This window comes from Lathamus discolor, chromosome 2 (assembly GCF_037157495.1).
Source record: "Lathamus discolor isolate bLatDis1 chromosome 2, bLatDis1.hap1, whole genome shotgun sequence".
NCBI lineage: Eukaryota > Metazoa > Chordata > Aves > Psittaciformes > Psittacidae > Lathamus > Lathamus discolor.
The window spans coordinates 122121255-122136246 of NC_088885.1; the positions used below are offsets into that span (position 1 = coordinate 122121255).

Consider the following 14992-nt stretch of genomic DNA (forward strand, 5'->3'; position numbering starts at 1 on the left):
TCCATGAAAATCACTGAAAAGGTACTATTTGCAATCAGTTACTGGTATAGGAGATCAAATTTTCTGGCCACCAGAAAAGGAAGCAACTACAAAGACTGCATATTATCTGAATACTGTAAAACGCTGAGGTTCTGATGCAGGCCACCAAATTATGTTTTTCACACATGGCTTTACTACAAACACATTTGAAACCCATCTCTTAGCTTCACACACACTTTCTCTCTACCTGGTCAGTGAAGGAAGCATTTCTTCAGACAATTCCTTACCTTGTACTGGATGTCCTGGAGAATTTCAGTCACAGCCTTTAGGCCTGCATGCTCTTTTCCTATCTGAAATGCAGCAAGCAGAGATGAGTTGCAGTATTTTGCTGTTTCAGAAACTCTAATGCAAGACAGAGGTCAGACAGAACAGTAACTTCTGTAGTTGGTTTCAGTCAAACTACACAGCATTGCGTTAACCAAACACACTGATACATGGCAACTGCAGTTAAAGCACTGTAAAGCCACCAGTCAAAAGGAAATTAGGTAAATAACTTTATTCTATGATTCTAAAGCAGAAACAGAAACTCACAGAACAAGAGACAAAGTCACAGTTAAGACTGGCAAGTTTTGACTAACCCTGTTTTGCAGCATATACTCCATGTGCAGTCAAAATCATGCAGCATTATGGCATATAAATGCCAAGGATACAGTTTGTCCTTACCAGTTTTTGTCAGAGAAGTACACAGAAAGGAACAGAGTGAACATGACAGACACTTTTCAAATTTGTCCCCACAGCGTTGCAAATCTGGCCCAAGGTGAAGCTTGTAAGAGTTTTTTCCTGCCTGCAGAGTGCAGTGTGGCAGACCATCTCCCTCATGGCATCTCTGGGATCCTGCCAGTGATCCCGGCAGCCTACACCACTGCCTTTACCAAACGCACAGAAGATGGGGCTTTCAAAAGAAACCCATTGTCGAAACAAGAGATTCTCATTTTCCATGTATGTTGTTCACTCTGCACAGGGATTTCAGATGCTTCTAAATTGCCCATTCTAGGATCCTGGCTTTTACACTCAGAACAACATTGCTGAAATAGGAAGACAGAGGACAGCCTTCCACTTGATTTCTTTGCCAACACATACATATTTGAGGTGAGGAATGAAGTGGGAAAGAGTGAGAGTAGGAAAGCTAGACCCTGAAAATTTTGTTTATTTTTTGTTTCTTTTGGAATAGAACGGCACAGTAGTCACTGGAAGGGAACTACGAATGTCAAACAAAAGGTACTTTGTTTTTTCTTGGAATGTAAGAAGATTTTCTTTTGTTTCAGAATGAAATTGCAATTTTAAACCTTCAACGTGGATAAAAGATACAGAAATCACTTCAAAGACGCTGTTTCTAAATTAAGAATCACCAAGGGTTACACTTAAATGACACCTAAATCAGTGAAAACATTTTCACTGAACTTAAAATTATGTCTTTGAGAACTGTGATGCAAAACCACAACATTTCCATGCCTTTGAAACAGAAGAAATGTTCACCGAATTTCCTCTCCCTACTCCTTTAATAAGCAGCATACATGCTGCTATTTCTTGGTCAGTTGTAATTATATGATGCCTTTCTTGGCTAATGAAAAAGCCCTTTGGAATACTTACAAACTCTGATGAAGGTGAGAGACCAGAAATGGAAAATGTATCATTGAAGTTTCAGATTTATTTAAGAACTTATATATAACTTTCTAACTAATTCGAAGGTTACCTCTGCTGGAATTAGAAAGTGACTTACACAAGCAATTATTACACAGCCCTCCAGATACAAAACTGAAGACTTTCTAACTTCCATTTTTAGCAGTTCTGAGTGTTGGAGCTGTAACCAACGTACCTTTAAATTCAAACAGAGGTAAAGCTCAAAGGCACTCATAAACTCATTATGAAATACAACAAATTAATAATATGACTGTGAAAGAAAATCCATTTGATCTAAGCATGAACTCTAAACCTCTTCTTCCAAACCCATTTAAATAAAAACGTTTGCCATTTCCTATGAGGAGGATGGTGTCTGAGACTAAAACTGAAAATCTTTATAGTGTACATCCCTTGAAACACCTTCAATAACAAATAGATAATGGGGCTAACTTCCCAGCTTGCAGTACACCTTCTCCCCAGGAAGCTCTAAGCCTCCTTTGTCACAGGCTTTTTCTTGGGGTCTGTGGCAAGTCTTGCTACATTATCATCCTTGCATCTCTGAAGAAGTGATGTCATCCCACCTCACATGCATTCTGTGTAAAGAAACATACTTGTCCCTGTGCTCGGAAAAGCACAATACTACTATCGGTTTTCAGCTGTGCCAATGGGTTAGGCTTTTTCTTCCTCTTTCCTTGCCTCCTCTGTATAGTTCCTCAATCCCCAAACAGCAGGCCTGGCCAGGAATGGAGAACAACATATCACAGATATACTGAAGCATCTGTGGCTCTTGACAACCTCATTCTGTCCTCAGAGGAATGGAGACTGGATATCTGCTTACAGCCAGAGTCACAGAGAGATGGCCAATTATGCATCATCCCTTCCTTAACTAACATACTCCAAACATCCCATTTAAACAAGGATTACTTGTTTAATTCACAATGGAATTTCAATACACATACACAGAAGACATGACTGAGAAGTATATTTCAAACATTCAAATATCAGCAGTCATACATTGTTTTATTTTATTAAATCATTAAAAATGAAATAAAATGGAAAGGAATTCATTCTCTTCAGACAAACAATAGCGCAACACAGGAAACTTACCTGCACAAACAAAGCAATAATAGCTATGCCATGCTTCTTCCCTACTGCCTCATCAATGCTGCTGTACAGTGTGGAGTTCCAGTGCATTAGGTGAAGCTAAAACAAAGCAGTGCAAACAGACTGATAGAGAAATATATTTTGTAATAAAAAAACCATCAGCAGTTAACAATTACCAAAGGCTCTGCGTGTGTGTGTGCACGCTTGAGTATATGTATATGTATGCCTATGGCTGTGCATGTATATATAACTGGATTCCTACTATAAACATCAGGAATCCCAAGGGAAAAAAAGGTCAGCTGCAGAAAAAGTGGTGTTACCAAATGTCTACAACAAAAGTCTAACTATGCTAATGATGTTAATGGTGATTTACCAAGTTCCTCACTTTGAGTACTGAAATGATGTCAGCTGATGAAACCCACCGATTTTACCTCTCAGCCAGCCAGCACTCTTCCAAGGCAGGAGTATGATTATGGACATAGGCTGTCCAAACACACATTTGACTGTGTACTTGTCTCACATTATCACCTCCCAAGATGAGTCATCCAAATGTCAGTAGTAAGAGTAGGAGAAGTGATTTCAGGAAAGGTTAAACATACAGAAAGTCAAGCAGAGAAAAATGGCTGGAGGACCGCCCTAGAGACAGCAGTGAAAGGGATGCCAAAGAGTAAAATATGAGCCCTCAACTGCCTTCTCCCACACGGTAGCAGGGCCTGTAGGAGGCAATGCATAAATGCAAGTCAAGCAACAGACACTGGAGAGTAAACACAGTCTCTTCTGGTGAGATGTCACAACATGATTTGGGAAGTGGTGTTTGAGAATAGCGCTGGAAGACAGAACAATTGGAAAGAGACATTGAAAAGAAGAGAGGCAGAAACTAAGGCAGGCAGAAAGAAGGAAGGGAGGGAGGGAGGGAGGGAAGGAGGGAGAGAGGGAGGGAAGGAGGGAGAGAGGGAGAGCAGTATCTACTGTACAGAGAGGTAATATGCATTTCAAATACGAGTTTTTCCAGCGCTAATGCTAAAATGCAATCTCTGTGGCTGTGTCTGATAACATTGCAAAGCTTCAACATCCTGAGCACAGCTGCTTTGAAGTTTATCTGCCAACAACTTTTGCACGTTTCAGATAGATAGAACAGCTAAAAAATACAAACTCTTAGATTTAATTCCTCTTATAAAATCATGATCAGTGCTTTGCTTGGTCATGTGTCTAAGAAGTTAAAATGGCACGCTGTTATCTAACATTTTTTCCACCTTCAGCAAAATTAGTTTTTAAAACAGATAGTGTGCCTTCCTATTTTGTGTTTCATTTCTGCACAGTTACAGCCTCTCTGAAATGCTTATTCACCCTCAGACAACAGGAGTTTAGTCAGGCACCTCAGCCTGACCAGTTCCTCAAGCAATCACTCTCTCTTTATTTAATCTCTGATGAGAATTTTGGGCACTCCTCTTGATGACTGTCAATTTCAAATTTCAAAAGTCAATACAAAATTTTAAATTAACATACTGTAAATCAAATTCAATTCCAAATTATCACACAAATAATTCCATTCCTGCTGATCAAAGGTATCTGCTGTGCTAAACACATGAAACATTTTTCTTAAGAAATATCATAATCCCTTTGCACATGAGAACACTAATACAAATGTACTTGCCCACAGCTACAAAACTTCTAGACATACAAATGCTCCGTTAGAACTAAGCTATCTATTGCCCATGGATTCACTTGGTGTCGTGTACTTTATCAGCTATAAAGAGCTTTGCTACACATTTGATTTGCCTTTAGCTTTTAAAGGAACAAAATCGCAGGATCAAATAATGAGGCTTCTGCCTCCCAGGCTCACATTAGCAAACGCAGAACTACCACCCCCGAGCAGACAGAGCCGGAGCACTGCATTTTCCCAAGACTAGCCTGGCGTTTCCATCAGCTATCCACTAGAGGGGGCTCACGGAGCCCCACAGTTCTCACCTAAACCTTACCGTTAAGAAGCAAACACGAAAAGCTAGGGAGACTCGCAGTCGGGATGGCAATGCCCTTGGTGCAGCGAGAACAGCACAGCATGGCACTGGGACGCGGTTGGTTGGACATGTCAAAGCAAGCTTGTCCTTTGGTAGCTGGAACAATAGCGCTGAGGGCGAGCGCCAAATGTAAAGAGACCATGACTTTGACTGTGTCAACAGGCGGGTCTTGGCTAAAGCTGCCGTGGCTTTCAGCGTGTTACACTCCTTTGCAGGTGAAGTCTAATCTGATGTCTGTCATTCTGACAACACTGGGTTTTTTTCCTGAAGCTTTTAAAGCAAACTGCTGAGCCCCAGCAAGAGGAAAATGAGTAACAGCTTCTGACCATACCAGCAATGACTACAGTTCATCCAGAAACAGACTGCTGTCCTGTCCTAGGCAGCAGGCTCATGAGGACAGACTTTCCTATGACAAGGCCATATAGCAGCTAGAAAAATGATACCAAAACCTCTGTGTAATACTATAAAACACGAAGAGGTCTAGAATTAGTCTGTGCAGCAGCATAAGTAGCCTGAAAGGAAGACATGCTGCAAAATATACTGAGCTGCCGCTTAAAGGGGGGGGGTGGGGGCACAGTGCAAAAAGCCCCCTGGCTGGAACTGCTTTCCAAGGAACATACCTACTGGCCAGCACTTCCTCCCACATCTCCAGTAGACATGGGGAGAGTAAGTTAAGTATTAGCTATGCATTTTAAGAGTATATTTAGGGCTCTGAATCCCCTCCAGGCCTCCTTCCCTTCTATCAGCTCAACAGAGGTCAGGATGGTCTACTAAAAAAACCCAGCACCACACAGACAGAAAAGGGATGTATTTAAGGCTACTCCCCTAAACTAATTTCAGGTTTAGTAACCAGTATTACTAAATGTAGCAACATAAAAAAAAAATACTGAAAAAAGGTACTGAAATAGGCAGCACTTTCTGGTCCAATGGTTTCTGTAACTTTGAGGTTCTGCTCAAGGATGCTTAAAATATATAGTAGGCTCCGGGGTACAAGTATCACCATTTTGTACTGGGTTGCTAAAGCCCAAGGTAGAACAGACTTCTGGTCTGTGTTTAAGATGATGCTTTGCTACTTCCTTGGAGGTGGCAATAATTACAGTGGACTAGTGATCTGTTTTTTACACAGCAGATTGTAAATTTGCTGCCATAAGCACTGTGGTCCCAAACAGTATCAGCATTAGACAAGTTATGGACAAGTCCAACAACAGACACTAGAGAGAACAGCAGAGGTGCTGCCTCTAGCACTCCTAGTCCTATGATGGTAGATGACTAGGGAGTACAACAAAAAGTTGTCAGGCTCATGCCCTCTCCCTGTACAGCATCCGTAACACTGCTAAAGATAGCATACCAGATGGCCCACTGACCTGATCCAGCAGCAGATTTATTACATTCCCATGTTCTGAAGCAAGGTGGTATTTGGAATAGCTATTCAAAGAAAAGGTTCTGTCATTAGGGATTTACAAACTGAAATCAGACAAGCAACCTAATGAAAAATAATAATTAATACCATAATATTTCCTAACAACATGCTAACAGGCTCCACATCGTTTGCTCTCTGATAAGTCCATGCATGAACACTGAAATAAATAAATGGTTGTCAATGTGCACTTAAATAAATGGAAGTCAAAACAAATTAATTCTTCTACAGAGCAGGAAAAATATAGCTCAGATGGGGGCTGGGTGAACCACAAAAAAGTGATTCAGAAAGGGAAATATTAGCAAGGAAGTGGTAAGGCCTGAGTGTAGCAAAGTGTTGCTTTCAGGTTGTAGTTTATCCTGTGTATTTGTGTGGTTCTCTGGAGCTGTTCTGCCTTTTGTTAGCTCTGGTTTTGTTTGTAATATGACATCAGATGAAGACATCAGATAACAGTTTAAAAAAGAAGAGAGCAAAAAGTCCACAAACATTACAAAATTTGAACTCTAGAGAGTACAGTCCACAAACAACATGGCCTGTAACTCTTGTTAATATTTTATGGGAATCAGATGTGCACAGAAGAAAGACTCAAGTGCTTTTACAAATCTTTAAACTGTCAATGTAATATAATGGCCATGCACATTTACAACTTCGTACCCATGCATCTGTATCTTACAAGTAGCAGTAGCAAGAGAGGCTTATTAGATTAGTGCTCCATATTTCTGGTAACCTTCAGTTTCACGTTGATTTGAGACAGCTACATAAAAAGTGCATACTCACAAGGGGTGCCAGTCTCTGATATGAACATAACCATGTGGGGGTTTTTAAATAATCAGCTGCAGTGTGTTGGCAGCTTACCATTGTGTGGTTTTCATTCAGAGCACAAACAAGCTGCACATGTCAGTAGAGCAGGAGAGGCTCTGCTCAACTTGTTAGCTAATGTTTTGATACTCAGTAGTCATGATGGTTCTACACAAACAAAATGAGTCAGCTACACTGTCACTGATTATCGATATCTGGCTCAGCATGCCAGACAGTATATTTCTACAATAAATAATCAGAAAACTCTGAGAAATGGCTTTGAGCATTCAAAAAAAAAAATTTTTCTCTTAGGCAAATTAATAATTTGAAGACTTTTAATATTCTAGCTGTAAATCAAAGAATTGTAGCAGTGACTTCCTTAAAATCAGGTAAACTGTAAACTCATGAAGACAAATAATAATAAAGTGCTGATAACGTAGATCTGTTCTGTGAAGGGAGCTGGAGGGACTCTCCTTCACAGGAAAGATTAAGAAATTATTTCAGGTAGTAGATGAAACCCCACAGAAGGATTATTCTGCATTGAACATATTCTGAGAATCTTTCCAATTTTCATCCAGTCCCCACTCAACCAAAAGACTACTGATCCCAGTCCTAATGTCCTTGCTTAGGAAAAGCTGACACTGACATGAATAAGGGGCCCATCTCAAAGCAACACTCTCAAAACTGAGTAAGGACTTAAGATTCTGGCTTTAAAATCAATAAACAAATGAAAACCCTACACTTGAATCCATTCCTTTCTCTACTACACAAATCTCTTTTATGTTTGTGAAAAAGAAAAGGACTGGGATGGTAGATTTTTACACAGAATCAGTCCCTGGAATGACAGATTCTGGCAGGAATCACAGTTACTGTATATGACCTAGCACATTTAGCTGTTCTGAAAGCCAGTTTCTCTCTAATAAAAAAGTTGCAAAAACACGTACATTATTTCCACATTGCTTGCTGTGTGGAAATCTGCAGGGTCTTAAGCTCACCAAGAGAAGAAAATGATCCTTCAAGCTCTATTGCTGATCTTACTTTTTTCCCAGCTCACACATAAAAACATACAATGATCGGATAATTTATTTGGAAGTGGCCTCTGAAGTTCAACTGCCTCCTTCCCCCATTCACAGCAGCACCAACTTCAAAGTTAGCTGCTAATTCAAAGTCATCATGAGATCACGCTTTGATCAAAGCAACATGAGATCAGGTTGCTCAGAGCCTTGTCTGACTAAGTTTGCTCATCTCCAGCAATGGGGATTCTACAACTTTTCTGGGTAACCTGTTCTATGTCTAAGCTCCCCCATCATAAAGGGTTTTTTCCTCCTTGTACCTAATAGGAATCTCTCTTGCTGCAATCTATGTCCCTCGCCTTTTGCCCTTTCACACTCCCAGGAGACTCTGTTCAGGAGCCCAGGCATGAATTGCCCACGACTACCAAAGTGATGCCTCTTGATTGACTGCTGAATGACCCCTCTTTCTCAGACCTTCTCAGTCATCTACATATGTGAATGGCCATGTTTCACCTCTAAGCTTACTTTCACGTATGCTTACCTGACTCTTTCAATGTCAGGATAGTTGCTGCTAGCTCTCTTCCTTACTGCAACATGCTAGTGTACATCTGTCAACACAAGTGCCAGAGCAAACATGAGACAGGCTCATCCCATATAGGAAAATACACTCTGAAATATGTCACAGCTCATCTTTTGTTATGACATATCTGATTAATGGTAAAACGAGAAGGAGGACTGTAGTCCAATGTTTCTGCACTCTTATATAATCTTAATGTTACAAATTTGCCATAATGCACTCATATAATCTTAATGTTACAAATTTGCCATAAATCTGCACAATCTGGAATGACTTAGTACCATAAAAAGGAGCCCACATAGAATTACTGCTTTCTTTATGAATGTTTGCTGCTAAACTACTGAAACCCTAATTTGTTACTGGGATCCCTATAAAACACTGTTCAATATATAGTGTTTCCACTGGCTATGCCAGGCAGTTGGGAAGAAAGTTGGGAGTCAAGGGGAAATGTATCAACAAAACCTCTCCTGACCTCCCTGGCACCAAACACAGCCCCTACAGGGGACTCCTGTGGGATAAAATCACCCACAGCTGAGGCAGAAGGAGGCCACATGGAACACCTGCCCAGCCTGGGTGCAGGTCCTGCCTCAACTTCATTTGTAACTATAGCCCATATTGCAAGAGGTTGTGACATAGCGGATCCTTTTGTTAAGTTGGCTCCTGTTTATGCTCTACACACAATAGAAGATGGTAATTTTTAAATAATTCCTCTTCAGACCTGCACATTAACCTATCAGTACATCAGATTGAGATACTATCATCATCAGGCTTGCTTGAATCTATGCTGTTGTCGCAATCACCCATTGTACTTTTTCTACTGTCTATATTCTTACTCTTTACTAAGGAGCTAATTATTACAAAAGCTTCTTTCTTCAATGCATTCTGCATCATGTGTAAAATAATCTTCTGGAAAGCTCTGTTCCTTGGTCAGGACTAGGTTATGCAGCTATTTCTTGTTAGCTGTGCAACCAGCAATTACAAGCTCCAGAAAAGTCTGCCTAGTCTAGTAATATTACGGGATAAGAAGAGAGCTAAGGATGAAACATATGTTAGTGCTCTCATGTATTCCAAGTCTTATTTCAATTCACATAGGCTGTATTTCAGAAGACTAATAAGGAAATATTGCATTACCATATCTTAACCAGAGTTGCATCTAAAACATCTAAGTCTGGAAATTCTGAGCATATTTCTTTTTGCCATATTTCTCTCACTGCTGAGAAAGACAGTGGAGCTGAAATTCTGTTTTGATTCCACATAAACACCATCTCAGGGATGAATCTGTATCCCTAAGGTAAATTAAAACAGCTTTAGAGCTGCTTTGCTGAAGACTGTAGGTCTAAGAACTGTTGTCCTGAACTCACCCAAGTTTGTTAGAGATCAGTATATTCCAGTTTCATTCACAATATGCCATAAAAGCTGAGAAGGGAACAGTACAAGTGGGAAACTCTGGCTACCTAACTAGGGCCAGCATAAAGTCTTTTTCCTGGGTTGAGAGGATGAAATAAAGCTGAAGATTTCAGCTGGTAATAATGGAAGGCAACACAGCCTACTTGTACAATAGTGATGTGTAATTTCAACATCACAAATATTTCATAAAAAACATCACAGGAGGACAAAATGTGGAAAAATTGTGTCTTGCTATTATATATGCACACAAGAATTTATGACTTGATACTTGACTTGGCACTGAATTGTTTCAGGAAGCAATTGACTAAGCTGTTGGCAGTGACCATAACATACAGTAATTAAGTTCCAAATCTCACAAGGGGACCAAACCAAGAATATGACCAGGGCACAAGCTTCAAGAAAAGTGATTAACAAAAAAGAAGGTTAGTTATTAACAGCCTGGAGGAAAGGTTTAGGAAATTAAAGTTAATGGAATTGATACAGAGGCTGTTTGAAAACGTCTTAGGAGAAGCAGGAGTACGTGTACATACACCATGCCACAAAAAAAAAAACAAACAAAACCCCATAAAACCTTAACAAAGCCTTCATGGTTAAACATTACAGTTCAGTCAAGGTCAATATGCTTCCTTTGAAAATGCAAAAGCAAATAAAAGAAAATTACTTGATCATGAACTCTGGGCAAAATCAAGAAAAGGATGAAGAAGCAGCCAACGGAGTTAGGCTCTTAATCAGTGGACTTGGTTTATGCCTGTAGACTTGAATTTTTCAAGGCTTCTGTTGTGAATAGATGGCAAAATATCACCAAATCTCAGCAGAAATTAAGCCTTCAAAATTTCATACATAGATCTTTGCCATTAAAAAAAAAATAAAAAAGGAGAACTGCCTATCTTTAAACACAGCGCTAAGTTCAGCACTGAGACAACTGAATGCAGCACCAAGAAACACGGATGACAACACCATTAGCGTTAAAAACCTGCTGATCAATGCAATGTGGGAGAAGGGAAAGCCCAGCTTCTGCTGAACTTCTGCCTGATACAGTTTACTGAAAGTGTTAAAAGATCTGGCAGGTCTAGTCTGTGGGTTGACCATGAGGCTCTAAGTTTGTATAGAACAAGATGACATTCCCTGAACAAAGAAGTCTGTAATCTAAAATCAGAGAAATTAGGAACAAACAAATCAAGTTGGAGCAGAGTCCAAGGTATCCTGGAGACACTGTTTAAACAATTTTGCAGTCACAGTGCGATACTATATGTCTCAGCTCAAAAACTAAATTCACACCTAAAACATGCAGAACAGATACTTGACTAGGACATCATAGTCCAGAACACTTGCTGACTGGTGTTCTCTTCACAAATATCTTTGAAAGAGGGCAGAACTGTAACTTGACAGTAAATAAATTCTTTTAATTGGATCATAAAAGGAAGGTATGCACATCTTCCAAAATCTATTCTCTTTCCAAAAAGCCAGCCAAGCAACAGCAGAAGTAGCCTAGGCAATTGTGTGGCATACCTTCAGGTGTGCCACTGAAAAGACAAGGAACAGGGCAACTACTGAATTATTTGCAGCATCTCAGGCAACACTCTCACAGCTGCTGTGGCAAATTGCTTGTTCTAAAGAAGCACCTATGTTGGTAAGCTATACTGGAAAAGAATAATAAAAGCATTGCAACATCTAATAGTAAGTAGGAATCTGTGTTCCCTTTGAACAGTCTAATCACATGCGGTAGCCTCATTTCATATAAGACAAAGAACCACAGGCCCACTGAAAAAATGAAAGTAGCAGCAGGAAGCACTGACATATATGGAAGGACTCAGAAGGCTGCAGCTATGAATAGTAAGCTAGAAAGAAAAGCTATGGGAACCATAAAAAATCCACTCGAGTGGTATTCTTTCTGTTCTGGAAAAAGATGCCAAAAGGCTCTTAAACAAAATAAAAAATAATAATTGAAACACAATTTAAAAAGGAAAACCAAGTCAAATCCTGTGTCCCTAGTCTAACCAGAGATGGACTAACTCTTCAGGGAGGGGCTTCATTTCAGCCATATACAAGGCTAGGAAACAGGAAGGGGACACATGAAGGATGACACAAAGTTGAACACCACAGCAGTTCTCAGCACTCACAGGGAGGCAAAAACTATCTTCATGGTAACACAACCATGCCAATGTCTTTACCTATCTTAAGTTTCTATAAAGGACACCAGTCTCCAGAAACTTTGCAAACCCCCTGTAGACCTTTTTTGTTCAGGCCTTGAATAGAAGATCAAAATATCTCCTTGATTGCCTATTGCTGACATGCAACATCAGCTTGCCTGTTTCTTAGTAAAACCACTGGCAACACATTGAAAGGTGCAGGGGAATCTGAGGATGCTGTAATTCATAATTTGTGTGTATTTATTTTTTCTTCCCATTTGAAAGCACAGGCACTGATTATTCCTACCGGCAGGCACAGGAGATGAAAACAGGAATTAATCAAAACTTAACATTTTTCCAACTGTAACAAAAGTATGCAGGCTAAGAAAAGGAATGAAAAAGACAAAATACCCTTGTTTCTGTCTCTTTTGCTAATAACCTAATCAATAAGAAAATGAAAAGCTACACAGTTGTTACTGTCAAATTCATAGGTCAGACTCTTCACTGTGCCAAGTGTCTGCTCAGTGCATGAAGCAAGGAGCACACAGAGCAGGTTATTGTTCCCTGATACTACATCTGGCCCCAGCAAACATGTAGGCTGAGGTGCCCTGGGTATGCCCTTACCTTTGCTGACAGGAACAAATACACATTTAAGCTTTTCTTTTTCCTTCCCTTGAACTATGAAGGCCAGGAAGGAAAATGCAAGTACTTCAGCGCAGGACTCTCCAGCCTGCTTTTACTCTGGATTCTTGCCTGCCTGAGTGGGTGTGGGTGTGTGTCTCCCTGTGCTTTTATATAAAGCTCCTTTATAGCTCTACAGTTAGAAAGCGTGAAGCTTGGATAAAGTACTGGCCCTTGACAAATAGCTGGCGATATTACATCAGGAAGACAGAAAACACAAAGTGCTATCGGTTAAGCATTTAATTCTGGAAGTGTTATTTATATGACTAAGCATTTAATATAAGCATGTCCAATTCCACAAAGTGTTGGCGGCAATCTGTTGTCTTGGATTTAAACCCAGACCGTATGTAGAAGGATTTAAATCACTGATTTAATTTTCAACAATAGATCCTCTAATGAAGGCAGAATAAAAAGCACTCCACTGCTGATTTACTAAGTTTTATTAGCAACTGTTTTGAATCCCTCTGTGTTTCAAAGCTAAGGGTCACTAAAAAGATGAGAATCTGCAGCTGCATTTTATCTTCTTAGCCATAATCTTGACTGCTCTCCAGTGAGCAGCTGCTCTTCCGTACTACACTCCTCTAGGAAACTCTGTCAGGCTTTTTCCTGTAATATTGGCTAAGCTTCCATTGAAATAATAAACTTCATTATACACCTCCAACAGTTTTCTCTTGAACTGCTAGGATGCACATTGCATAATGGTGTTACACTTTTCTCCTCCCCCACAGTTCCATAAACTCGCTAAATTTTATCAAACTTCAACTGATCCCCAGTTCAGTTCATTATGTCGTTTGATGCTGGCACAGCAAAAAGGCAGGCACGACCAGTGAGACCCTCTCATTACCAACACTGTAGTCTGCAGACTAGGGCATCAGACAGCCTCATGGTTAAATTGCTGCACTGGGATTTACAGCCTAAGTTAGGTATTTCAGTACTACGGTGTCTGAAAGCCTTAGAATTCAAGCAGCTAGGAATCATGAGTCAGTTCTCTGTCAGTTCTGAAGAAGGCATCATGTGTGACCATGGCTAAACAACTTAATCCCTTTGAACTTGTTTTCTACCAGCTTGTTTGCAACAGAACTTGTCTCCCTTGTACTGATGTTTTAAGGATTAAATTATTTGTGCTTGTGAAGGACTCAGGCATGACAGCAAAAGCTTATGTAAACCTTCAAAGGTTTTCAGCTCTTAAATGATCTACAAGATTCATCCTTTACTTCTTAAGAGCCATGAGTGCACCATTAGAGCAAATAACATAAAATTTTGGGTTTAGCATTAGAAAGCTATTATAACTCAGGGTATTCACTCGTGCACCAGGGCCAACCTAGGAACTGGTCCTGACTCAAGCACAAAGTGTGGAAAACAGGAAAACAAGGTATCATCTCCTTTCTCAGCTTCTTCCACAAGTGACAGGTCTTAGAGAGAAAAGCAGTCAGGCCTAGTGGTTAGGGCAAAGTGCTAAGAAAAACCAAACAGGAAAACCAAGGCACGAGGAAACTTCAGTAAGATAGGAGCAGAGTGCCACCAGCGATCATGGCAGAAATTAGAAAATCATGGACAAATGAAGCAAATTGTGTCAAAGGCACACAGCAAGAAAAATCACAAGGAAGAGACAAGAGCAGCCATCTTCTTGTACTAAAACCTGGGTTTCGGTTCTCTTCAGAAGCGCCATCTCCTAAGTGATTACACAAGCTCTTCTCTTACAGCAGAGAGAAAACGTACACAGCCATATTAGTTTAGAATGGGGCTCACAATAAGGGGTGCCATGATAGCAGCCTCTATATCCAAAAGTACAAGCACTGTCACCAAGACACTTGCATGAGAAAGTAAAGAAGAAGGCAATGCTGTAATTTTGCTCAAGGACTTGAAAAGATTCACATCTTTTTAAAAAGTATCAAGGGCTATATTATTTCCACCTCAGACAGGGGTTGCTACAACCTATTTTGTTCAGTCACTTGCCTGCCTCACCACCAGACCTGTTACTACAGGCTGCGACTGAACATTGCGTCTTAGCCCAGCAAAACTGCAACATAATTTTGTGCAAAATGTCTATTACATGGGAAGCACAAAAACTGCCTGCAGCTTATGGCAGAACTAAACCAATGAGCTGAAGTAAGATAGAACAGGGAACCCAGAGAAGGGCTTTCCTCGAGACACTCTTCATTTTCTTTTCATTTGCATTTCCTTCACAC

The 14992-nt window shown here is 40.2% G+C and overlaps 1 protein-coding gene across 3 annotated transcripts in view; it reads right to left on the reverse strand.

Annotated features, from left to right (window-relative positions):
- The window catches only part of CA8 (carbonic anhydrase 8), a 67178-nt gene that overhangs the window by 38335 nt on the left and 13851 nt on the right, over positions 1-14992 (reverse strand). For all 3 annotated transcript variants that reach the window (XM_065668330.1, XM_065668331.1, XM_065668329.1), the window contains exons 4-5: positions 2767-2862; positions 267-329 (exon numbers count right to left, since the gene is read on the reverse strand). In XM_065668330.1, the coding sequence (XP_065524402.1) occupies positions 267-329; positions 2767-2862 (159 nt within the window). The remainder of the gene's footprint in view (positions 1-266; positions 330-2766; positions 2863-14992) is intronic.